We start from the raw sequence: 26571 nt of genomic DNA on the forward strand, positions 1-26571 counted from the left end.
CTTAATTCATCCCCAGCCCCAGCACTGCAAGGCAGCAATGCTAACCACTGGGCCACCATGCCATCCTGCTCAATTCATGTGGAGTCTATTATAGTTATATATAGTGAGTCAAAGCCTTCTCTACAGCTTAATGCAAGGAAGGTAAGTAAATTCAAAATTTGCTAAGAGGTCTGTTGTGGTCTCCCTAGGGTACCATTGAAGAATATTAGTAGATCTTGTTAAGAAAACTCTCACAATGTATTCCTGCTCCCTAGATAGTGCTCAGTACAGCTCTTTTTTCCTCCAATCCAATGCATAAGAGATAAAAATCAGTGCTAAAAACAAACTAAAGCTTTAGAAGAGGCAAAGGAAAGTTATGTGCTCTCACAGGCGTTTTGTCTGAGTAATTAATCTATTTCCTTCTAGTCTAGGTGGATGAAATTGTATAATAATTATGAGGTGAGCACTACAAATTACTTTTAATAACTGTGTCTGACTCACCATAAAAATATGTACCTGAAGTGGACCTGGGGCACAATAGGTTTGCAGCAATATACTGGGATAATCAAATCAGACAGCCGTAATGATATGGGCAAATTATTCAGATTATTAAACCCACAATGCTTTTAATCTTAAGAGTTCTTGAACTGCAATTCATTCTAATATTCATTGTGGAGAATGCATATTTTTCTCTTGCAGACTTTTAAAGGTCACTTGCATTAGAAGGCAAATTTCGCATTTAAATGTGCTTTGTGATGTTTTTTGTATAACGGCTTTCTTGTGGTACAGTATGTGAGTCCACATGCCAGCTGCATCTATGGGTTCTGGAAATGCTATCACTTCATCTGTTCATTTAAATCTATTCAAGAGACTACAAAAATCTTTTTTTTTTCTAGAGGAGATACAGTAGTTCAGAAAACTTTACATTTTCTCAACGGTTTTGTACATTACAATTGTGAAAGCCTACTGTAAATTAAATGGTGCAAGAAATATGATCTGCTACTCATCTTCATTCTTTTCGTGAAGCCTGTGCTAGACAGAGGAATCTGAACACAGATGGCTTTCTACAGTATCTCTTGCCTGGGGAGAAAAAAAAAACAACATCAGTGGGATGGATATAAAGACATGCTTTTAAACCAAGACTATTTATGTTTCATTCTTTGCTTCTTGTTATAGCATGTTTACAAGTTGCACTCAATATGACTCTTGCAGAAAGTAATCAGGAATGCATGTGAAAAGGAAGAAATGGTTATCCTTAGATTTTCTTTCTAAAGCTGGGAAGTCAGAAACCTATATAGAGGAAAAACAGTAATAGTAATGATTAATCAGAGTAATTGTTATTATGTCAGGTGGGTAGCTGCGTCAGCATGCGTAGGCTGCAAAGGAACAAGTAATAGGTTTACACCTGAAGAAGGCTCCACGGCCGAAACGTTGTGTTCTCTTTCTTCTTTTTTTCAGCATGGAATAAACCTATTACTTGTTCCTAATTGTTATTATGATGTTTTTGCATTTGTATAGTGCCTTTCATGTTAAAAGTGTTTATCATATTGGAGTAGATCTACTTCATCCACCACTTAAGTACAGCATTCACCTTGGTGACACATGGCCACCTTTCAGCACCAGTAGCCTCACTACACAGTGAATCAGGAGGAAAGGCGAGAATTTAATTCTCCAATTGCATTGGGAAGAGGGGGAGTTAGGTAGGTCTCCGGAAAAAAAGAAATTAAAAAGTACAATGGATTGTCTGCCCAAGCAGAGGACAGCAGAGAGACCAAACATATACAAATTGCCAAAGAGAGCCAAAACATATTTTTTACTCTCAAAACAGTAAATAGTAACATATAGGCAGTACAGTGACATGGTGATACAGTCCCAAGATGTGCTGTTCAGGTAAATTGTCAGGTCTTACTCCCCTTAGCTCTTTACGTTGTGTGCACATTTGTGTAATTGCTTAGTGTCCTATTCAGAAATTTGTCCTGAATGTAGATGTCTGTCCTTGTAGGGTGAAACTCTGGCTCAGTGTGAATCTCTGCAGTTGAAGAGGTTAGTTAAAATGGATGGACTGATGACTGGGGAAAATAATGCTGCCCATTAGACGATTAACTCCACTTCCTCTTTGAGCAAGTTCTCTCTTCCTGTTGAGGTCTGGCTACTCATACAGTAGACTCCAAGAATGAGTATGCTGCTTTGTGACTTTAAAAAGTTTTAAGTATTGTCTTTAGTACATTGAATGATGCAGATGCCAAGAGGTAAGCATTTCAACACAAAACCAAAGCACAACATCAAAGACTTGGATTTTAAATTGGATTAATGAAAAGTGCTACAGAACTGGGGTAGGGAACGATTGGACTTGATAAAACAGCTCTACTGTATGTGTCAGAGCATCAATTAAGTTTGGTCTGTCTGGCAGTATAAGACAGTAATAGTTACTGGACATCTTTGAGAAATTTGAATTTTCAGGGAGTGGGTTGTAGAAAAAAAAAGCGCAAAAAAAGGAATAAACCTGCCAGTCTGGAGTGTGGGATGGTGTGGCGATGGAAATCTAACAAGGTTAATTGTGAACTTCCCTTGGTATGCGTGTTCATTTCATTATTACTGTACAGTGTATTTCCTTTTCTGCACAAATAAGATAAGAAGGTTTCAATGAAAGTTGTTTTTTGAATTAGAAATATTTAATTTTTATATTTTTCAATTATGCATATTTTGCTGTTTGTTTTTTTTTTCTATACCATTTGACTGTAACTATATGGACATCCCAGTCACCAGATGGCGCTATTGTTTTTATCTTATAATTTTTACGATGGCAACAGGGACATTGGGGTATATAAATTTAGATACATTACTGGTTGTAAAATTAAACATTGATCTGATAAAGTAATTATTATAAAAGTAGAGAAATCTATACTGTTTTATGATGGAGTTTACCACACTGAGAATTCTAGCATTGGAAATAATTGTAGTGGTCTTCCTACACCACTGAAAAGGAATTTCATAGAACTGGAATTATTTATGGATTTAGATTCAGTATCATATCAAATACCTGCTCATTTGCAGGTCATTCTTCAGAGAACAAATCAGCTTTGTAATAACATTCTGAGTCCTGGAATTAAAACACAACTTATTCCTTGGACAGAGAGAGTATGAAGTCTTGCACAAAAAATTTAAATCTTGGACAGATGGTTGTCTCTAATATTTTAATTTATGCATCAAAGAAGTTACAGCTTGACTTTTTCTTGCATGATTATGAAACTACTAAAAGCATGCCTTAAATACTCAATAATTGTTATATTTTTTTGATGCCATACTTTATTTTTTCAATGGCAGTGATTATTACCAAGATTAATTTTATTCCTTTTTTGGAAACAGATCAGATCAGAAAACTGTGCAATATGTAAAGGCAGTAATATATCCCAGACTGCACAAATCTGACATTAAAAAAAACACATAAGTAAATTATTACTAGACATGTTTATTGGTTAATGGATTTATTGGAATCCCATCATATTTCTGCAAACACGTTATAGACATCTGCTTAAAGATATATCATCTGCATGAGCTATTTTTATGTGGCAGTTTTAATGAAAGACGTATTATGAATAATACTAAACAAATATTGTACAAAGCATTGGACAAAAAATAGTGCAAAATAAAAAGCAAATTAATAATGAACAAGGAATGCTGTGAAAGGGTTTTGTTTTGGAGATATGACTTAGTTGCTCTTCCCATAATCTAATACAAAAAAGAATGAGACACAGCTTTGAGCACTGGTTCATAGTTTAAATGAAGACTGTGAGACTTCATGGCTTAATAGAAGCTGCAATGATATACATATTTTTAGATTATTCTTCAATGTGCACTTTTGAACAGAGACGTCATGTATTTTTGATTCTCACATTTTTTAATAACAGCCAAAAAGGCCATCTAGACCTTTTCCCTAAGAAATGGCTAATAATATAGTATCTAGATGTTAAATATGAATGTCAGAATATAGAGGTATAATAGTATCCCAGTGGAGCTCGACCTCTGCTCAGAATGTTTTTCTTTACTGGTTGAGCCAGACAGGATCCCACACAACCTTTTTTCAAAACTTATATTCTACTGATTTTACTTAATCGTTTTTACTGATCTTGTGTTTCACAAAAACTGGACATTCTGGCCCACATCAACAATTACCAGCAAAAACACAGAAAGTCTCTGTAAAAGGCGAAGGAAAACTACCTCTCAAGACGGGTCCATCCTGGTTCTGGAAGGCCCTAATCTGGGCCCTAATGTTTTACAGTATGTTGCCCTAAATCATCTACTTCTGATGGTTGGGTACATTGAAACCTACTGGTCATTTAAGCAAGTAATTTGTTAAGATATCACTGGTCCTTAAAGGGCTCAAGGGAATTCAGATTTTTGTTTTAAATCATCAGTTAATTGCTTTTAACAAATCACGTGATTGATAGATTTAAATGAAGTTGTTTCTTGTCTTCATAAACGTATGATTGTATGGCTATCTTGAAACCCTGCTGGGACTGGGACCCTGTCTTAAGAGTTCACATCACAAGAAATTCATCATGATCATGATGCAGACAACAATCTTATGAAAACAATGCCATGGCCTTGTGGGATTTTGCATACAGAACACACTTTGTGTGTGCCAGACCACCCATTTATACAAACCAGGCAAATACCTGAATAGGTATATAAAAGCTACTTTATTTATACTGATTTTTTTATTCTTCTCTGTGAAATCTTTGCTTCAGTAAATAGTATTGTAAGATACCAATCAATACAAAAGAGCTTTTCACTAGAGTCCTCCCTTGGCTTTCTAGGCTTATATACATTTATTTTTTGTTTTTTTAAATTTTTAAACATGGCTTAAAAGTCATCTGTGACTTGTGCTAGACACTTTTTAATTATTTTATAAAAGAACTACAGTTCAAACTAAAAGAACCAGAGATAAAGGCCAGTGCATAGATCCACGGTTCAAAATCAGCAAAGATTAAGGATTCAAACCCAAACACCCACACTCTGTAGAACGTGATCCACATTGATGTTTCAATTTAGATCCTCCTGCCGTGTACTTGAGAAAAAGCTTCCAAAGTTTAGGACCTGAAAATCCACTGATTACAAAATAAAGCGAACAGCAAGTGAAAAAAAATAATCAAAGGCAGAAAGTTTAATAAAATGTCTACATTCCAATTCAAAGGTTTAACAATATGCATAGCACTGTCAGTTCAGCCAGACCACAACACTGTTGGGAGCAACAACTTTGTAGAGTGTTCAGAATGATCAATAGCGAATTCTATTCCTAAAATTAAACATTTGAACTTTCTGTTTACTCCTGAAATGCCTTTGCTATGTCAAGTCTTATTGTGTAAGATGAACTAGAACAGTCTTGTTGACTAAAAACAACTTCACACAAAAAGTACGACTGCATGTACAAGGTTGTTGCTTCCATTCTCATCACATTTGAAGTAGATCAGAATTCGAAAGCAGACATTAAAACACCTCTTTGCTGCTAGTGTTATGTGTAACCAAAACCTGATTAATAGGTCTGGCATCCCAATGATTTCAATGCAAAGGAAATCAGCTTCAAGAAAGAAATGAATCTTTAAACTAAAGCAGGTTTAGTATTTGCTGCACATGTATTATATTATTTCCACGTAATAAGAATTGAAAAGCTGCATTTCAGTTCCTTGCCAATTTTATACTGGCTTAAATTAAATATAACACAAAGCAAGATTTTTTTAAGTTAACCTTTTTTTTAAGCAAGGGATTTAGTCTAACATTCAGGTAGTTCGGATCTCTCACAATAGTTTGTACATTCACGTTTTTCCTTAAACTCTCCCATTGGCTTGTATCTGCCATGTTACCAACCAAACCTAACAACAGGCCAGCGGATGTAATTAGTGGGAGCCACATGAACTACAGGTATCCAAACAACACACAAAGTTAAAATAGAAATGCTTGATAATAACCAATAAAGTGATTCACTGTGGTTATTTACAACAGATACTGTAAAATGGTAAATTGGAGAAGATAAAAAGGCACAACTTTCCCTTCTTAAATACACTGTAAACATCTCTTCAAATAAGCATGCATAAACATTTCACTTTACAAAAAATCTTTTAGACAAAGTACTTAAATATTTTTTTTCCAGCAAAATAGAATTCTTTCAAAAATACTTCCCCATTCGTCCTATTAACCATTTAACATTTAGTCTCATTAAAAAAAAAATCCTTACAGCTTATTTCAGGTCCTTCACAATTTATACACATAGCAATATACAGAACATCAACAAAAAATGCAAAAATAATTTGTAAAAGCCTGCAAATGTGATTTATTTTTTTTCCTTGTTTAAACTTTTGTTTTACGTTTGTGGTGTGCTGTAACATGTTATCTACCCCTCATGGGGTCAATGTAAGAACCAAACATGAAGCACCTCATTGTTAGGTCATGTTCAACAGCAACTACCGTAGGTAAAGAAGAACTTAATATTCCAAACCACTTTTTTCAAAACAAGTGTACAATAAAGGAATACTAATGCCCCAATTATAACATTTACTCCTCTGTGCAAATCTAAGGTAGGCAATAGGAAGTACATAATCCTATAATTTAAAAAATCTGCCCTGAAGAAAAACAGGATAAGCTTCTCTTTGCCCTTCCATGCCACAACACCCACTCTCCTGCTTTGTTATCAAACAAAACTGGCCATTGTTTGAAACTCTTCCATACTAACCAGTACTTGCTGTTAGTGGCTGGTAGTCTTGCATTCATAAGACATTAAATGGTCCATGTTACTGGTTTTTACAGCTGAAACAGTGGAAAAGTGAGAACAAAGAAGATATACACAACCAAATGTGAGAGACTAGATTTTTTGTCAGTTTCATTTTCACAATATTGATCTAAAGTTTGGAAACCATTCAACTGATGGCACTTACTGGTGTCTGTCAGATATTATTTTTACTTTTTTTTAACACCTCAGATTTGTATGTTTTGACTTGATTTGAAGCTTCCAGTAAAAATGTTTAAATTTTGCAGGAAATTATGAATTTCCAGATTTTCTCCTAATATTATTTGTGCACGTGAGCAACTATTAAGTACTACAGAGTTCTGATTTATGGTAACAAAATAAGCACCAAGTTATAAAACATTATTAATCAGAAGTGGTTTTATAAAACCTGTTATTACTCACTTATACTGTAGAAATGTTACAATGATTGTTGCTGGAACCTTGAAAAAAAGTCAAATTGTTCTATTTTTCATAGAGAGCTGGTTTTAATTTGGGAATTACTGGTTTTAAAAAAAGAGCAACAAGAGTAATATATAAGGTAGTTATGATTAAGCTTATGTACAATACACTCACACATATGTAAAAACCCATGAAATACTTGGCTGAATTTCATATTGCATGTGGAGTTAAATTGCATGTTTTAGTTTATGAGGGTTCAGGACTGAAAATCTCTTTTGCTCGTCTTCTTTGTGTGATATTTGTTCTTTCACACAATTCATACCTGTATGTTTTAAGCCTCATAATGTGACACTGTACAAAGCAGAAGACTAAATGCAACTGGAAAATATAAAAAAAGACTTCCTGCAAATTCTATTAACTAGATTGTCTTTCAGTTAATATATATATTATTTTAAAGTACTGTATGTTACTTGTGTTTTGCATATCAATAAAAGCTTTTTGTTTTTTAAAATGTTAATTTCATGCGTATCTGTGTATTACATACATCTTAAGGATTTAGTTTGACTTGTACAATAAAACTCATATCATCTATCTTTAAGTTAACCATTGAACATAAACTTCTATAGCCCTTTGGAATACTCTCAAATATACTTCCTAACACCTAATAGGAGCCTTGTTTAATTTTTACCAACACACAAATACTATCTTCAGACTGAAGTCATTTTGTGCAATGCAGCAAGTCCAATTTACTGCAAAGCAAAAAGTCCTGCTTTTTAGAATAACAACAGTAATCATAGAAAAGCCACAGTTACTAATTTGAATTTTTAGGGAGAGGTAAGGGATGTGTGTAGTTTTGTGTCTGGTTTGAAAAGAAAAAAAAAACTATGTATGGCTTCAAATCCATTAAAAAAATTGTCGAAGTCTTTGGGGGAGGGGGTTCTGTCACGTGTGAAGTTCTTTTCAGTGCATCATCATCAAAGAAACTCTTCTATGCTCATCTTTCTCGACGGTTTCCTTAGCTGAAGAGCTTCTGGATGAGAGTGTGAGAAAACATCTCCCATCCTTTGTGGGCGTGGAATAATGCAGGCAACTTTAAGGCAAAGTCCATTCTTGAAGAGGCTCTGTTTTGTCACTTTCTGTGAAAGTAGAGAGTCTGGGTTAAGCCTGATTCCACCTTTGGTATCTGGTCACTGATTATTTCCACCAGCATTTCTGGGAACTCCACTTTCAAGGCCTGGGACTCACGGAAGGTGTAGAAGCAGAAGTCTAGCAGACTGCTCACCAACTGGAAAACAAAAGGAAACCAAGAGATCTATTAACAGTGGCAGAAATTAATCATATCCCTTCTGGATAGCTTCTAAATCTCAGGTGGTGAATTTTTTAAAAAAACCTTACCATCTGGGTTTAGAAAGGGAAAGTCTTGTTTAACTTGCTAAAATTGGTCTAACAGGCAACAAGGCCAGTAGATAAAACAAACTCATAAAAACACTATAAAAGGTTGATTCTCAAACCACAGGAATCCAAGGTAATGTTTATGGATGAAACAAGAACTGGTTAACAGGAAACATTGCATCATCTGAACATCGCCTATATATCGTTAATATAGATGAAGGCAATGGTGTGCCTCAGGGATCTCATTTGGACCTACTGCTCTTCCTGATCTACATCAACCATACAGATTCTTTTATTTAGAAAACTTGCTAAATTTGCCAATGATACAAAAAGGGAGAGTGGCAAATACAAAAACCACAAAGGCATAACAAAGCAACATAGACAAAACAATGGAGTGGGCAGACTCATGTCAATTGAAGTTTAACAGTGGTAAGTGCAAGTCCACACTTGTAGGACCATACAATATACATATCGCATGTGTTCAGGGGACTGTTTCACACTCAGTAGCAAAAAAAGGATGCAGTGTCACAGCTGGGAATTCACTTACTGTACAACACAACAGGAAATGTTCTTCTTTTCACAGAGTTGTTGGTAGTAGTAACAATGTATGAAGTACAGAACAGTACATAAATATCCACTCAGCATTTGATTTCAATATATATGTCTATCACATATTAACATTTAAATAAACATGGGGCATGCTAAGAAAGTTAATGAATAGAAATATAAATACAATGAAAGCTATAAGGGCAAACACATGGTATTAAAATGTCTTTACTTTGTCTTGTGAAACCTATTAGGATTTAGTTCTGAAAGAATCAATCTTCACTTCTGAACTCTTTCCAATTACTTTAATAGTAAAGCTAACATTACAGTTACAAATATAGGTTAACAGACTAAATATTGCTTTTTAATGTCCACTTTGGTTTAAATCAACTGAATAAATTAAAGTTCAAATATTACTGTTAGGTTCTAGTGTCCTGATACCAAAACTGTGAATAACACACTCTCCAATAAGTAGGTCAACAAGAATAATAATGAAAAAAAAAATCACACTTGCAAACTGCAAATTTTAGCAAAACTTTCAAAATCCTCATAAAACTTGATGCATTTAAAATACTCTATTTTCTTTTGCACAGCATTCAGTTAAATCTTTTTAATTTCCATTTGCATCTTTTAGGCCTACAGTATATTTGCACAAGCATTCATTAATACAAACATTTTTTTAGTTCTAGTCAGTTGTGTATAGTATTTTGTAAAAAGCTAGAAGAATACCTTCACATGAATATCAAGCCATGACAGCAGGCATACTTACATGAAGCCCTTCTCTGTTTCATCTTTGAATCAACATTAGCCTACTGACCAATTTATCCATTCTTTTTGGAAATCCATTTTCTAACTGCTTCTTCCAATTCAAGATTGTAGGGGAGCAGGAGTCTATCTAGGCTAGCAACGGGTCAAGGCAGGGTACTGTATATCCTGGATGCGACACCCATCCAAACACACAGACACACACGAACACACGCACACACCTAGGGTCTATTTCTCAGAAGCCAATTAACCTTCCACTATGTTCTTGGACTGTATGAGTTGACAGACAACATCCCAGATCTGGAATTGAATCCAGGGCCTCAGCACTGTGTGGCAACGATGCTAACCACTGCATCACCGTGCTGGCCCCCTGTTTGCTTTTATGTCTTAATATTTTAATCAGATTTACCACCTATGTACATCTTTGACCTATTTCCCTAAATATATGACTTGATTTTATTATATTCTTTGTTGTTGTTGATTGATAAAACACCTCTAATTTTGTTTAATGTTATGAGCGAAACTGTGCTCTGCCCCTGCCAGGATTCGATCACAGTCATGGACATGGAGCAGACAGTGCCACTCCCTAATCAACAGCCAACCTGCTACACTCCAAGAGTGGGGTTTCTTCCCTGGAAGAATTCTACACTATTTTTCAAGAGGGTGACACCCCTTCTGTAAAATGCTCAGTTCAGCTTTGTTACACTTACAGTACAAGACCTTCCAGGCACATTTCTAATTATATGACCGTCCCAGAGTTCTGAGGGCTTGTGCTGATCAGCTGAGCGGAGTGCTCCAGTGACTGTTCAACCTGAGCCTGCGCTTGGAGAAAGTCCCTGTGCTCTGGAAGACATCATGCCTGGTCCCAGTACCTAAGAAAGGGCGCCCCTCTGTCCTCAGTGACTACAGACCAGTTGTGCTGACTTCTCATGTCATGAAGACACTGGAGAGGCTGGTCTTATCCCACCTGAGACCCCTGGTTAGTTCATCAGTTCGCCTACCAGCCCAGTGTTAGTGTGGAGGATTCAATTATCTACATGCTGCAAAGGGCCTACTCACACCTGGACAAGGCTGGCAACACTGTAAGGATTATGTTTTTCGACTTCTCCAGTGCCTTCAATACTATCCAGCCCTTACTTCTAAGGAGGAAGCTGGAGGAGATGCAAGTCGGTGCCTCCATGATCTCATAGATCACTGACTATCTGACAAGCAGACCATAGTCTGTGAGAGGTAGTAAGTAACACAGGGGCTCCTCAGGGGACAGTTCTTTCTCCGTTCCTCTTCACCCTCTATCCTTCAGACTTTAAATACAACTCAAAGTCGTGCCACCTGCAGAAGTTCTCAGATGACTCTGCAATTGTGGGATGTATTAAGGGTGGGCGGGAGGAGGAGTACAGAGGACTGGTCAGCAGCTTTGTGGAGTGGTGTGGGGAGAACAGTAAACTGATATATCTGTTCTTTTTCTTTTTCCCGTTTACAACCGTTTTTGTACAATATATGCCAGGGACCTGTGCAATACATTTATATTTATATTTATATTGTACAATACAACTTTTCTGTGTACTGTTCTGTTCTGGTTTGTTCTTTGTGTGTTCTGGACTGTGAGTAACTCTTCTTAGTGCACTTCTCACTGTACTGATTGTATTGTATGTATTGTATTAATATTATTGTATCATTCGTTACACTGTTGCTGTGTTGTCTGTGTTAAGCTGCTGGTACACTGCAATTTCCCTCACGGGATCAATAAAGTACAGTATCTGTCTTGATGTGCTTTTATTTCAGGGACTACCTGCTAATTACACTGTGCACGGATGTAACCCATGTAATTCTGTGAATACTTTTTTATGTGGATGGTACACAGGCAGACAAAAGGAAATGTGATTTCAGCCCCTACTGCACTACATACAGTATCCCTTATTAGTACAGTTTGTGCTGGAGGTCAAATACTTTAACTTTGACTCCGTATTTGAATTTATTAATCTGCAATCTTCTAAAATTATCAACCCTCCTACCATTAATAAAATTGGATTAGATATTTCTATTCAGGACCTAAGACAACTGCAGGAAAAAATCAAGACATCAATCGATCCATTTTCAGTGCTTTATCCAATTCAGGGTCGCAAAAGGAGATGGAGCCTCTCCCAGAAAACAACGGGCACCCTGGACGGGATGCCAGTGCATCGCAGGGCAGACACAGAAACAAACATGCCCTCACTCCTCTCAGAGCCAGTTTTCCCAGAAGCCAATTAACCTACTGGTATGTCTTTGGACTGTGGGAGGAAACATATGTGAACACGGAGAGAACATACAAGCTCCATGTACAGTAGACAGCACCGCAGGTGTTGTGGACAGGGACCCAATGCTGTGATTCAGCAATGCTAACCACTGCACTATTGTGCTACCCAAAATATATACATGCCAATTATTATTCCACATTAAAAATATCATAGATGACCTATCTAAATCAAAGAAACCAACTTAAGTTATGCAAAACAGAAATCTGAAATCTGAATTTGATCTGAAGGGGAACATGTTCAATTCAATAATTGCTGAATATTCACCACTGCAAAAAAAACAATGTTCTTGACATGCATGCTTAGTTCTTTCCCTAAGCTAGTTTCAGTGTAAGCACTGGGGACAGACTGAAAAACTCTGACCCTGTCTCCCAAATTTGAACAGTAAGCAGCAACACTTTAAGATTTTTACCGGGGTTTTAGGCAGTGAGGTGTGGGAATATACAACATGACAAATCCTGGAGTAGCATGATTTCTGTCTTTCTTTGCTTCTGTTGTAATCATATAATGTCAGAAATCTTGTCAATATACCAAGTAATAATTTCTCCACCTCAGTTAAAAGAACTACCAGGAGTACATAGCTTCCCTTGCATTCAACACCCCTATAAAAGCCATAGCTATGGTGCGTCACAACTTTTTGTAAGTCTGTCAAGCACTGGCATTCCTGCTTTATGTAACTAGCATTCAACAGCCCTTTGACAGCTGGAGTACACCAGACTCAGAATCTCCTTTACTGTCCACATAGAGTGGAAATTTTCCCTTGGCCTCACTGAGACAACAATAAAAATAGTGTGAAGCACAGTACAGAAAACATCCAGTGAATTGTATAAGATGTGTACACATCTTATACATACTGTATATATATATATGATGTGTAATCAATATAAACAATACAATGCAATGCAATACAGTACAAAAAACATTAAATTCAAGTGTGGCATACACATATACTGTATATGCTGGTACAGTATGTTCTGCTATACATTTTTCTGAGTTATAAATTCTACCAACTGGAACCTTTCCTTGTTAATTTGTCTTGATCACACACCTGAATTATGCAATTTACTAATTTACTTAAGGCAAGAAAATCGTGTCTACTGGCATCTATTTGTGGTAAGCACACCCTCTTGGCTGACTTCTCTCTGCTCCCTCTCTGAGCATATCAGCCACTAAGAAACCACATAATGACTTTGGGAATCTATACTGTTATTTCCCAGCCATAACACATCGATCAAAGTAAATATGTATACAAGCCTACGCAGCTTGACATGGGAGTGCCAATAGTAGGGATACACCTCTTATATGTAGGGCCTTTTGTTTACTTTTTCTGTATCCAATAAAATATACATACTGTACAATATCGAGTTGATTTGTGTTTTGTGCAACAATTGATGCAAAAATCAACTCCATATTTTTATTTAATATTTTAAATGTTGTTGACAAGACAGCAAAATTGGAAAAGTATTCTATTAAAAGTCAGGGGCAGTTTACTGCTGTGATAATAAAAACAGAATTGACTCTGTGCAGAACTGAAACAAAATTCAAAACACTATACTGTCCTCAGGGTTTCTGAAAATATGAATGTATCCCTCTCTCCCATTAAAATCAAACTTTTTTACTTTGCTCTTTTTTACAAAACGAGTACAGTTGACGGCAATTATCTGAATACTTTTGTATTATGTAGCGCTTTCATACACCTCTAACGCCTTTTCCCAGATTTGTTCACTGCTTCATAGTCTCTTCCCCGACTCGGCCAAGCAAAGATAGACAGGGTGCTTGCAGAGTGCATAAACAGTCATGGGACAGCACCGTTTGCACTCTAACAGCTTGGAGAAAAAAACAGTGTTATGTGTAACAATTCAAAGAGTCCTGCCACAGAATCTGGAAGAAATATCTGTTTTTAAATTATGATAACTGTGACCGAGCCATATTGGTTAAGACAATACCCTGGCCTCTTTCAAGAAATGACTGGATGAGATCCTTGGAATGATAAACTACTAACTACCAAACAGACTAGGTGTTGGTGTGGGATTCAGTGTGTACAGAATAATGTATATAGAGTGTTTTGCTATTAATATAACACATTAATGTCATCTACTATGTTTTGTATGATGATTTTTTTACATATTTGAGTAATCCAGTACATAAAATCCACCCTAATCCAGGTTAGGGTAACTATGGGTAAAATCAGAATAAGAACTTTAGCAAAAGTTCAGACATTCTTTTGATATAAATCACATTAAAATGAAAAAATAAGGTCTCTTGTTACGCGGCATCAACTCAGTAATTTCTTTCACTGTTTGGAGGATTACAGCACTGGTACCACTGACTAAGAGAAACTGCTGAATTTTCACCTAGAATTCCTTCCATCTGTTAGAGTGGACGACAGCTTCTATTTGGTCTGATAGAAAACAATTCCTACTGCATAGCTAAGTTAGTGCACATAACTGCATTCTCTGGAATGAAACCAAACTATGGTCAGTAATTGAAGAGCATTTAGAACCTAATTGGGGGATGAGGTTTGGATATATCGGCAATATATTAATTGGATCTTATACAGTGCTATTTAGAAGCAGATGATGTCTTACAAAACGTTACTGATAAATATCATAATATTATTAGCTTTATATGAGAGGAGAATGATACAGGAGAATTCTGTTCATACAGTATAGAAATAACTAAGCAATACTTTGATGAATAATCATCAAAATGGGATTTCTGCATATTTTGCCACTATGGTTGATGGAACATACCCACTGTATGCTACTAATTTAAATCACCTAGAAATGCTGCTTTGACATTTCATTGGTGACTGAGTTAACTTGTCATGCAAACTGTTTTTTTGATTGGTAGTGAAAAATATTAACACCAACTTTCAAGAAGTTCAATCAACTTAGTATAACATTTGGAAAAGCATTGTTTTAGTACAAATTAATTTGTATGGAAATTCTATTCTTTTTTATTATTTATGTTATACATCTAGTTTAAAAAAACGTGAATTGCTGTTTCGGAATTATGTCATGCATACATAAACACACAGAATACCAATGAAGATTACTTTATCCTTATGTCACACACAAATGATGGCACAGAATACTGATTCCTTTTTATTTAGGCTACTTTGCACTTAATACAGCTGGGCTTTAGTACTACTGTATTTACTGATTCCCCAATCCTGAATCACACCAACAAAAAAACATGCAGACTAATAATACATTTATCACTCTGTCTTCACCGTCAAGGTCTCTGTCAAATGAATAATGTGCTTCTATAGACTGAAGCCTTAGGAGAGGGGTTGTAGGCAGGCAACACTCTTGACCAACTCAAAGAAATACTGTATTTCCAATCAGAGCCATAGTGAGCTCTTGCATGGAACACCATTTCAGGGCCTTCCTGTGTAAGCTAGCTTGAACTTCATAACTGAAGCAAAAAGAAACGAATACAGATTCCTTGAGCTTGCAGACAAAAGCAAACAGAATCCAAAATAATCACCAAACACACAAAATACTGTATTTGCATCCATTTATATTATACTACTGATTTTTTCAAGAGATTCCATATAGCCAATGGTGTACTGTAAATAAAAGGTTGGCAAAAATATCTTCTCCTGGAAAATAATTGAAAACTGTTCGTCCAAAGCCTTAAATATGCCTGTATACCAGCAGTATGTACTGTACTTCCTACTGAGTTTAATAATGTGTCTAATGAGGGAAATAAAATTCATAATCAAATCCACATGTTAGACTTCCAGAACCTTCAGTTTCTCATTGCACCAAAGCATGTAGAGTACCCAGACAAATTACAGAATATGGCCACTATTCAGCATAACATGTCAAATCTGCAAAAGAGATTTTTTGTTGCATATTTTGTGACCACAGGCATAATAAAAACTGAAAACAGTCTCATCTGAATCACTATTTTCAGCTTTAAGGTATTTAAGGCAATGAAAGCACCTTGTAATTTGTGTAAATATTCAGTGTTTTGCTGTACAATGTTTGTACAGTTTAGAGAAAAAAACAATTTAAAATAAAAGCACCATGACATCTGAAGACACTATCTAAAATTGCCTTTGTTAGTGTAAAATTGAAAAACAAAAGTAATGTGTTTCTGACATTTATTTAATCTAATTATTTTTTAAATAACTAGAAAAAATAAATATTAGAAAACCAAGAGATCTTCATCCCTCACAGAGCCTGTAACTAATTTGTACAATTACTATACAATGGAATTGCTATAAATCTAATCTACTTTTGAAGACCTTTTAGTGATCAGATAATATTACACCAATAATCGTAAATCCCCTATTACTTACATCATGCATGGCATCTAGTAGTTTGGTCAGCTGGAAAAACCTTTGCCATGTTTGTCCAGAATTGCTGGTGGACTTTCCTACTGATCGGCGGAGTTCTTTTATGTAGTTCAACCTCATTTCCTCAAAGGCTGCTTGGTTTTTCAGACCGTCTTTGGGAACTGTGGATTTAAGAAAACAAGTTGATCAAACAAACTGCATTCTTCAGATTAACCTACTGTACTGTAGTTATTTACTTCAATATGCAAATGTCAACGCAGTAGTAAGATACTGTAACTATGTTTGGATTGTGTGGGAGCCAATATTTTTCTCTTAAATAATAAAACTGCATAAACCGGCCAAAAAGCAAAATAACAATTTAATACAGCCTTCTTCTACTGAAATATGCTATGAATTGTAAACTGAATTATTATGTAGAAAAATAAGACTAAAGGTTGTTGGACAGTTAGAACTATTCAATTTAAAAGGATTATTTATTAACAGAATGAAATCGAGATCTCCTTTTACAGTAAAAAAAGTCAAGATATTTTTACAATTAAATGACATTGCTGCACAAAAGAGCAATCCCATCCCAAAAACATAAAAAAATCTAATTACTACCCTGTTGCAACTTGGCTGTGAACTCAGGTCAGCAGCACTGAAATAACAGGCTAAGATCCAAATGCTAGGACTTGGAGAGTTTCGTTGGTTTTCCGGGAAGGGCTGAAGATGGAGGGGCTGGAACTCACCAAATACAGCAGAAGTGAAATGAGGAGTGAGGACAGTTCTGGCCGACTGGGGAGGGCGGGGGGGGAGCAAATTAGACAATTAGACTGTAGCTGCTGGGAGCATGCAGGTAAGAACACCACCACAGATGCTTTAGTCCGGGACACAGATGGGTTAAGGGATCATGATTCCAGGTCTACGATCTTGAGGTTTCTGGCTTTTTAGGATTTTCAGGGTACAGTATTTGCTAACACGTCTCATGGAACTGCACTAATTGCTGCACTACCATAGGTTGTCAAGAGCTCCTTTCCACTGGTGTTTCTGGGATTAAATAGGGAAGAGTAAACTGGGTGATTAATTGGATGACTGGGTGCCTGACTGATAAGGGTATGGGCGTATTGAAAGGCCCGTGCATGTTCTAAGAACCCTGGGACGAATGTGATCACTTGGGGGGAATGCTGCAATTTCCCGGGGAAACTGTGAACTGTGAGCTGCCGTCAGCCTGGGCATGACATACAGTACTGTTACAACCCCAAGTGTCTAGGGGTAAAGAGGTGTAACATTTAGGATAATTTTTGGATGCAGGTGGGTGCTGGTGAGGGACTTACTGTAGAAAGCATGACAACCAGGGGTGGTGCAAAAAGTGATTATTTTAAGGTGAATAAGTGACTGGTACGTAATGAGACACAACAACACACAGGGGTAGGGAACTAGAGTGGTGCCAAAGAAAAGAAAACAACAAATAAAATGGAACTGGCTAAGAAAGTGTGGGAAGCTGACCTAACTACAAAAGAAAACCCGAAACACATGGTCTTCTGTGTCTTCAAACGCCCTAGTTAACCTTCACTGACTATCCAAAACCATACAAGACAAACGGCACTCACCCGTACTAACTAGTGTTACTAATACAAAAATCAACTACATGTGCAGAATGTACCAGACAACCTAAACTAACCTTATACACAAAAGTTCACACAAATACACAAGTGAACTAGGAATACAAATAAGGGAAAATGAGAGTAGACAACAGGAACAGGGTACAAAAAAACACAGAGGTTGATAACACATTAGGGCAAGGTAATAGCAAAATAAATGATAAACAAAAACAAACAAATGAAAGTATGAGGTAAACACAAACCAACAAACCAGCAAACCAACAAAGGTTGAAGCAAAAACCAAAAGCGAAACAAAACTTTTTAAAGCTAAGCCGAGCGGGACTGAAGTCAAACGAAAGGCCCCTTCATTCTGAAAACCTCCAACTTATATACTAAATAAGCTGCACTTTGATTGGCTGAGAAGATGATGATGATTGATGATGACCAATGGGGGAGGGAGAAAATTTAAGGTCGGGAAGTATGGAACACAGCAACAAAACACACATGGACCACACACTGGGACGTAACACATACCCTGTACCCTCAATACAAAATGGAGTTTATAACAATAGTTAAGGAGGAAGGTTAGATCCTAATGTTGGACACTTCTACTCAAGTCTCACATCCAGGACTTCCCTGCATGTATGTCTCTCACACCCCTCCCGCCACCCCATGTACACTCTTGCAGCAGCTCACTAGCTCACTGCTTATCATCTAGGCAAATCACGCCAAATACTCTGCACATATATCCCATTATTGCATTCATTAGGGTCTAACCAAACTACTAAAATGATGGATGTGAACCATAATTGAGCTGACATTGTTTCAGGAGATATTTTGCCATGTAGTGAGACAAAGCTCTTGTTTTATTTCCTCATTCTGATACATTTGCATCTTATTTAACTTCTTTCACCCTTACAAGCGTTCAGTTTGAACATCAAATTAGATGTTAAACCAAAGTCCAGACAACTTGTGATCCAGTAAAAATTCTATGGCACTTTGTTTAAGAGGAGTGTTGTTAAACATGGTGTTCTGGCTAAAACCATTCTTGGGCTTTCTGGTCCCCCTAAACATTTCTTAATCACTTCTCTGTCTGATTCGTTGTGTAGTGGAGCTGCCTGCGCTTGGTGGGTGATCCACTTCAGTAGTGTATGAAAAGGTTTTCCTTCTACATGCAAAGCACTTCAAAGTCCTTTAGAGTGAAAAGCACTAGGCAAATGCAAGTACTTATGATTCCTTCCATTTTCATTAGCTGCTTAATCCTTCAGAGGGCGGTTGTGAGCTGAAGCCCAGCCTGACAGTCACGTACCGGACTGCAAAGCGGGGCTACATCCCATACGGTATCCCATTCATCGTATGGCACACACACATGCATTCAGTGGCAATTTAGAGATGCCAATTAATCTGGGAGCATGTCCTCAGACTATGGGATGTGGAAGGCAACTGGAGCACCCAGGGGAAACCTGCAAGTGCTTGGGGAAGAGCACACAAAATCCACAAAGAGGGTGTCCCTAGCTGGAATCAAACCCAGGTGTTTAGACCTGGGAGGAATCTACTGTGCCCCCAAGGAATTCCAAACATTTAAAACAATTACATCAACACTTGACATCTACACCCTAAGTATACAGATGGCAGAATTTTAACTTTCAATCTTGTTCTCAAGGAACCATAAGATGATTATTCACCATTTATTTTGTAAACATGTTCTTCTGTGTTAAGTGAGCTTGTGGCTCTATCTTGACTTTTATTCTGTGTAAATCTACATACATAATAAGCACATAATAAGCACTATAAGTCATTAGACAGTGGCTGGCACAGGAAGTGAACCAAATAGAAAGTGAACCAAATAACGTGTTGTACTTTAACAAGTATGCCTCCAGGTACTGAAGGATATTGTCTTTAAAAAGTTACCATTATCAATTGCTGAAAATGATACTTTCCTTATTACACATTTTTGGCAGAAGAGGGCTTTAAGAAGTGTCTATTATTTTCTTTCTCTCTTTCTTTTCCTCTCAAAAGATTGTTTTTACACATGTACTGTAGGCATCTTACAGTATATGATATTTATAACAGCTTTGCTGGATGTTAAAGGAAATTTAACATTTATCAAAGCAAGACAGAAAGAGGAGGAGGCAGATTTTCCATTCACATCACATTTCAAACATTAGTAAACCAAAGTTTTTTGGCCCACTTTAAAATGCTCAAAATACCTTACTCAAAAACACATTTTCAATGTAATTTGAGTGGAAGATAAAAGAGGAAAATATAGGATAAACTGAGGGAAGATAAGGTAGTAGAGTACAAAACACTTTGAGAAGTTAAAATGTACTGTACAAATTTCAACCATTCCCTTTATTGAAAGTATTACAACAAGCCTCACACTGGCACTAATGGATTGGACCATATGCAAAGTGCAAATGTGTTCAAAGGTATATAAAGGAAAAACAGCTAAATGTTGTCAACTACTGCCTTTTAGTAGATAAGCTTTTATCGTGGAATGGTAATCATTTTCCATAACACATACAATATACAACTAACTGTAAGACAGCAGGAAATTCCTCTCCAGAGATTACTGTATGGAAAAAGAAGAATTTATGATACGCAACACAAACAGACGAGGCACTAATGAGACAAAGTGGAATAATGAAAAATATAGTAAAGACAACCCAAAATGTCTGGACTGACCCCAGAGACCAGCAAACACACAGATATGTCCACTGATGTGTCTAATACTGAAATAGCACTAAAAATATTTCTAGGCATGCTCAGAGTCCTTAAGCCAATGCCTTAAAATATCACTGTAAGTGAGCAGCAAATCAAGAACAGACTGCAAAAAGAGAGCAGTTTGTCTTCCTGCAATAGGAAACATGCTGTGGGATGAATAGTACAGGATTCCTCCAGCTGCACATTAAAAACGTGGCAGATTGGTACAGGTATTTCTTTGAGGTCTTCAGCTGTCATGAAGGCCAAGGGTGGCATACACAATAATAAATCTTCTGTCCCTGTACTATTGCTATTATAGTTTATGTTATTACTGTAATACAGAGGTGGGGTTATTTTTCATATTTGGAGCATGGTAAAATACTATACTGTAGGAAGCTTTGATTTGGAAGGGAATAAGTAATACAAAAAGATAACAATCACTTCTCTTTGCTGTAGTATATTTTCACTAATGTTAATGGTAATGGTCTTTCTCTGTCTGTCACACTAATTCATAACAGCTGAAAGACCTTCACATTAATGAGGGTGAAGTCTCCCTTATGCCACACTCCAGTACTTCCAGATAGAAAGGTCTAAGTTAATTGCTTAATTTTATGGGTTACATTGTGCAGGCCAAAGCCTGATGATAATACTGGGAACTCTAAAATATTCAAGAAAAGGCAGCCTCTCAGCTAACTGACCCTTCTTGAATCAACAAATGAGTCTGTTTAAAAACCTGTAATCTGCTGCTTCACTGCCCAAATTCAATCTCGCCTCTTCTAATCCCCTGCCTACTAAAATAAATAACCATCACACAAGCTATTCATCATTTATTTATTTTAAATTTAAGCAGGGCATTAACCTGGTCAATAATTATCTTTTTTCAGTAAAGTGGTAAAACGGCTCTCTTTTATCATGTATTAGGATACAGACTGTTGATTTCTGTACCCTGCTAGTTAGGACTTGATAAAATAGACAAACACAAATGTTTGCAAGATTAGGAAATTGATCTACATTTCTTGTAAATAACTGGAGTACAGTAAATACAGGAATTTCCCTGAATTTCAAGTGTGGGTGTACTTTGCTCTAGATTTTTGGTTCATCACAATTAAGTTATCATAATTGTTAACACAGCTCTAAAAATAATTAAAAAAAATTACAGGATTTTAAAGCAGAAAAAAATTAAAATGATATATGAAACTAATTTGTTATTTTTATTGTTGCAGTAGATTTGAATTCATAATATGTGTCACACAAAGGAGAGGAAGAGCCTTTTTAGATCCAGGAACAATAATAGGTGTAATGAAAGTGAATTTTGTTTTTTTATCTGCCTGGTCTTGGTTAATTTTGAAAGTAATTCTGAACTGTAGAATACCCGATATTGCATCAAATCAGAACATAAATGCTCAAAATGATTTTATATGAGAGCGGTATTACATAAGGTAGATCATTCTGAGCGGTGCGGTGGCTTTGTGGCTAAGGATCTATGCCTGTGGCTGGAAGGTTGCCGGTTCAAATCCCAGTCTGGCAGAGGAATCCTACTCTGTTGGGCCCCTGAGCAAGGCCCTTAACCCCAACTGCTCCAGGGGTGCTGTACAATGGCAGAACCTGTGCTCTGACCCCAGGCTCTCTCCCTATCTGTGTGTCTCATGGAGAGCAAGCTGGGGTATGCGAAAAGATAATACCTAATGCCAGAAATTGTAAAGGGTTAATAGAGTGATATTATTATGTTATAATGCTGGAAAGTACTGCATAAAAGTACTAGATACACTTTTTATACATATATATTTTTAATATTTAGTGTGAGAGCAAGTAACCTCTATGACAAGACTAGGTAAATGCTACTTTCAAAGGACTATAAAATATAGAGATGTTGGGCTGCTTTGGAAAAATTCAGTAACATTTGTATTTGTCTTGTGGTACAGCTTTATAGCGTAATCTAAGACAAAGTTTATTGGACCTTAAGAGTGTATTGATGTTCCAAACAATATAAAACTGTGAATGTGAGCTTACAGTATATACTGTAATATAGGGGAGGTTAAAAAGATAACTCCCACCCTCACCTCATACAAATTATGTTGTAAGATGTAGAGTTAATACCTACATACAGTATATTCACAGATAAAATAATAAACTCAACTACAAAAAAATACTTTTATAGCTGCTGCCAACAACAAATCTTATTAATGTACCGAGGAGTTGCCATGACAACTACTGTGAATCCAAAAAAGCATTACACAGTAATCTTTGAGCAATGTCTGTGAATAACTGGAAACTTCTCTTATACCAAAAAAGTAGAACTTTCACAGGAAATTAGAAGAGCATTCAACAAGACATGACCTTTCTTAGAGCAATATTTAACAGTTTACATTGTTTTCACTCTGGTTCAATTATCATCCATGCATTTCCTAACGGCTTTATCCAATTCAAGGTAATGTGGGAGCCAGACCCTATTTCTGCAAGAAATGGGTACAAGGTTGTCTACACTCTAAACAGGTTGCCAGGGTATCATACAGTATCACAGGGTACACATAGACAAAAACACTTTTTTTTTCCAGAAGCCAATTAACCTACCAGTACTGTATATCTTTGGACTGTGGAGGGCGGAAACCAAAGAAGGGGAGAACATACAGACTCCACACAGATAGCACCCCAGGATTTGAACCCAGGACCTAAGCATTTTGAAGCAACAATGCTAACCACTGCACCATTGCATCCCTGTGTTAGAATAGGTTTAAAAAGGTAGTGTAAGATTATAGAGGACTCATAATATTTATGTATAGCATGCAAATATACCTCCAATACACAACAGGTTTGACCAAAATCATCATTATCCATTTAATCACAAAAAATTACAAACATAAATTAACTATATACTGTAGATGGAAGAAGATCAAAATAATGATGTTATACTGTACATGATTATTAAGGAATTACTCCTTAACTCTTAAAAAACCTTAAAAACTGAAGAACAACTGATCAGGAAATCCAAACAGCTACAATTATCCTAACATAAAAGTCATGGAAATCTAACAGGAAAGATGGCAAAGATCTGCAATACTAATGGAGAATATGAGGACATTTAGTGTTAAAAGTTTATTCTATAAATACTATCATACAGTACATAATTAACAATGTCTCTGAAATTACCATAAGTGAAGTAGAAAATTTCTTAAACCATTTAAAATTTCATGGAGCAAAAGAAAGTTCAGCAAATCAGGGTTGTGTTATCAGGATAGCTTGGTGGTACAGTATTTAAGTCTTTTATGGATCAAAACATCTAACAGACACAAGGTCATAAAAGAAGTTATTCATCAGACACTGCTCACATTCAATAAGTGGTCAGAAGAGAAAACAGCAATTTACTGAAGATAATGACCAACTTTCTTAGTCATCTTACATAGTGAATCTGCACTTGTGTACAACAATGCTTCCAAACAGGAAGACAGCAATCAGACTTGTTTCACACATTGATCAGACGTGCTTTTACAGATGTGGCTGTCCATTTAGTCACCTGTCCATCTAGACTTTACAACAAACACAAACTCATAATAAATCTGAAACATGTTATATCTTAAATTGTGCACAAGAGACTTTCTCAAATGCAGCAAATTGCAACTACCTCATATTTTTATCTCAATTTTTGATCTGGCAGTGCTTTACCAGAATTACATTCTTAAAACCTTATCTGAAGTGTTATTTTAAAGATATTGGATTGACTGTCAAGTTCACCCTTGCGTTTCTGCAAACACAAAAATGCCCTTCATAATGACAGCTCTGTTAAAAATCTACATAGATTATTTAAGAGGTTAAACTATATCCAGTTTATAAAGACATACCTTTTCTGCACTTTGATAAATAACATCATGATAATCCAGAAGAGCCATCAAATGCCATGTGTTAAATTCTTAACTAACAAGTACCGGAACATCTTTTTAATAATTTACATTTTTTTAGAAGACAAAACATTTCTTATGAATATGAATTATGTATGAGCACCAAACACAACATCTATAATATTGATCTTAGTTTTGACATTAAAATCAGAACGGAAAAAAAAAATTGCATCGCTTTATACCTGTAGCTCAAAATATCAAAAGAGGGGAAAGGTAATGGCTTAAATAGTCCTCTAAACCAGAAAGAAATGGCATTGGAGAGAAACTACAGTATTTAAGTATCACAGTGGTATGGCACATAGCATTGTTACCATATAGCAATAGGGTACTAGATTCAATTCTGTCTATGCAGAGTTCATAAATTCTCTGCATTATCACATTATCACACCAGGTTCTCCGGTTTCCTCCCATTTCTGGAAGACATGATAGCTGCTGTAGGTTTGTACGGTGAATTTGAAACTGTCCTTTCTCTTTGGACCCGTGACATACTGTACTAGCATGTGCACTCATTTCCACCCACTGCCCTATGCTTCTGAAACCGACTCTGCCGTGCTGGAGCCCTCACCGGAATAGTAATTTTCTGATAATGGATGGGTAACTGCATATGCTCATTAGTAGCTTAATGTGGAACTTAACTTTGTTCCTCTAATTTGGAGTTGGAGCTGTGGTAGCACAGATGGCAAGGGCGTCTAGCTCAGGTCCCAGGTTCAATCCCAGGTAGGGGCAAGCGATGTAGAGCATCTTGCTCTAACTCCTTCCAGATGGCTCCCAGGTCCAATCAGCCTGCTTTCCAAATGAGTACCGGGGGTTAATCCTTCTGGGGGTAATAGGCTGGCTGGAGCATGATGCTGTCCACATCACATGCACTTCCAGTGTTGGATGGTAAAGAAAACTGGTGGCCCTAGCCCCCCATTCCCCCATGGGCTGACCTACTGTACCTAACTGGAGTTATTAAAGGGCACTTTGTTTTATCACCCAAAATACAGTTAAGTTCCTTTTAGAATGTACATCTTTTTGTTTAATACAGTAAGAATAACAAAAAAGAAAACCATGCATTTACAGGATGAACATGCCATTCACCTTACTAGACCTTACAGTAGTTATGGACTCTCTAGGCCTGTGGTTTGATGTTAAGGTGGAGAAGGGACAAATGTGTGGATGCATTTATTTTTTAAATGACAAAACGCCATGAGGTCTTTCAGTTTGTATTTAGGTGATTGATACTACTGAGAATGAACATTACCTCAATTGTTTTCCAAGGTAACTGAGAATAATACACCATTGGTGTTTGGTAAGACAGCATTCTGGGGGATCCTAAAAGTAAAAAGATCCTATGGCAAAATATCCTGAACTCAATCATCACCTCCGGCAGCTCAGAATACTGCAAACTGGACCAGGAGGATACCAGGGAGATATACAATGGTCTCTCACAAGCTGTAATAAAGAACAATTAAAAAAATTAAGCTATTTTGAATTTAAGATAGTTAATCCTGAGGCATATTTTAGTTTCATTGAGAGGAATAAGTGATGTTATTGACAAGGAACACCTGAGAATTAGTCCATGAGATTTGATTTAGCAACCTATAAAGGATGAGCTACTGCAACACTTCATAGTGACTACAGTATATAGTGCACCTTGTTGTGATTAAAACTTTGTGGATTCTCATCCATAAGAATATAAGACATATTACAAGTTTGCAGAAGCAACTCAGCCTATTTAGCTTATTTGGTTGCTATTAGTTAAATGACCTGAGGATTTCATCCAGCTGTTACTTGAAAGAAGCCAAGATACTGGCTTCAACAGCGTGGCTGGGTAACTTCCTCCAGACTCCACCAGCCTTTTCTGTATTTGTTCTCTCTACAGTATCTGTATTAGATGCTATTTCTTGTAGACTCCACATGTGTGTCATTTGTGTTTTTACTACTGAAT

The 26571-nt window shown here is 36.5% G+C and overlaps 1 protein-coding gene across 2 annotated transcripts in view; it reads right to left on the bottom strand.

Annotated features, from left to right (window-relative positions):
• Positions 1–3435: 3435 nt before the first annotated feature.
• Positions 3436–26571, bottom strand: part of nr3c2 (nuclear receptor subfamily 3, group C, member 2) — a 156304-nt gene continuing 133168 nt past the window's right edge. For both annotated transcript variants that reach the window (XM_088912592.1, XM_088912602.1), the window contains exons 8-9: positions 16469–16626; positions 3436–8444 (exon numbers count right to left, since the gene is read on the bottom strand). In XM_088912592.1, coding sequence (XP_088768718.1) covers positions 8289–8444; positions 16469–16626 — 314 coding nt within the window. In that variant the 3' untranslated portion in view covers positions 3436–8288. The remainder of the gene's footprint in view (positions 8445–16468; positions 16627–26571) is intronic.

Source organism: Atractosteus spatula, chromosome 1, assembly GCF_055471065.1.
Source record: "Atractosteus spatula isolate fAtrSpa1 chromosome 1, fAtrSpa1.hap1, whole genome shotgun sequence".
In the NCBI taxonomy this organism is placed as follows: domain Eukaryota; kingdom Metazoa; phylum Chordata; class Actinopteri; order Semionotiformes; family Lepisosteidae; genus Atractosteus; species Atractosteus spatula.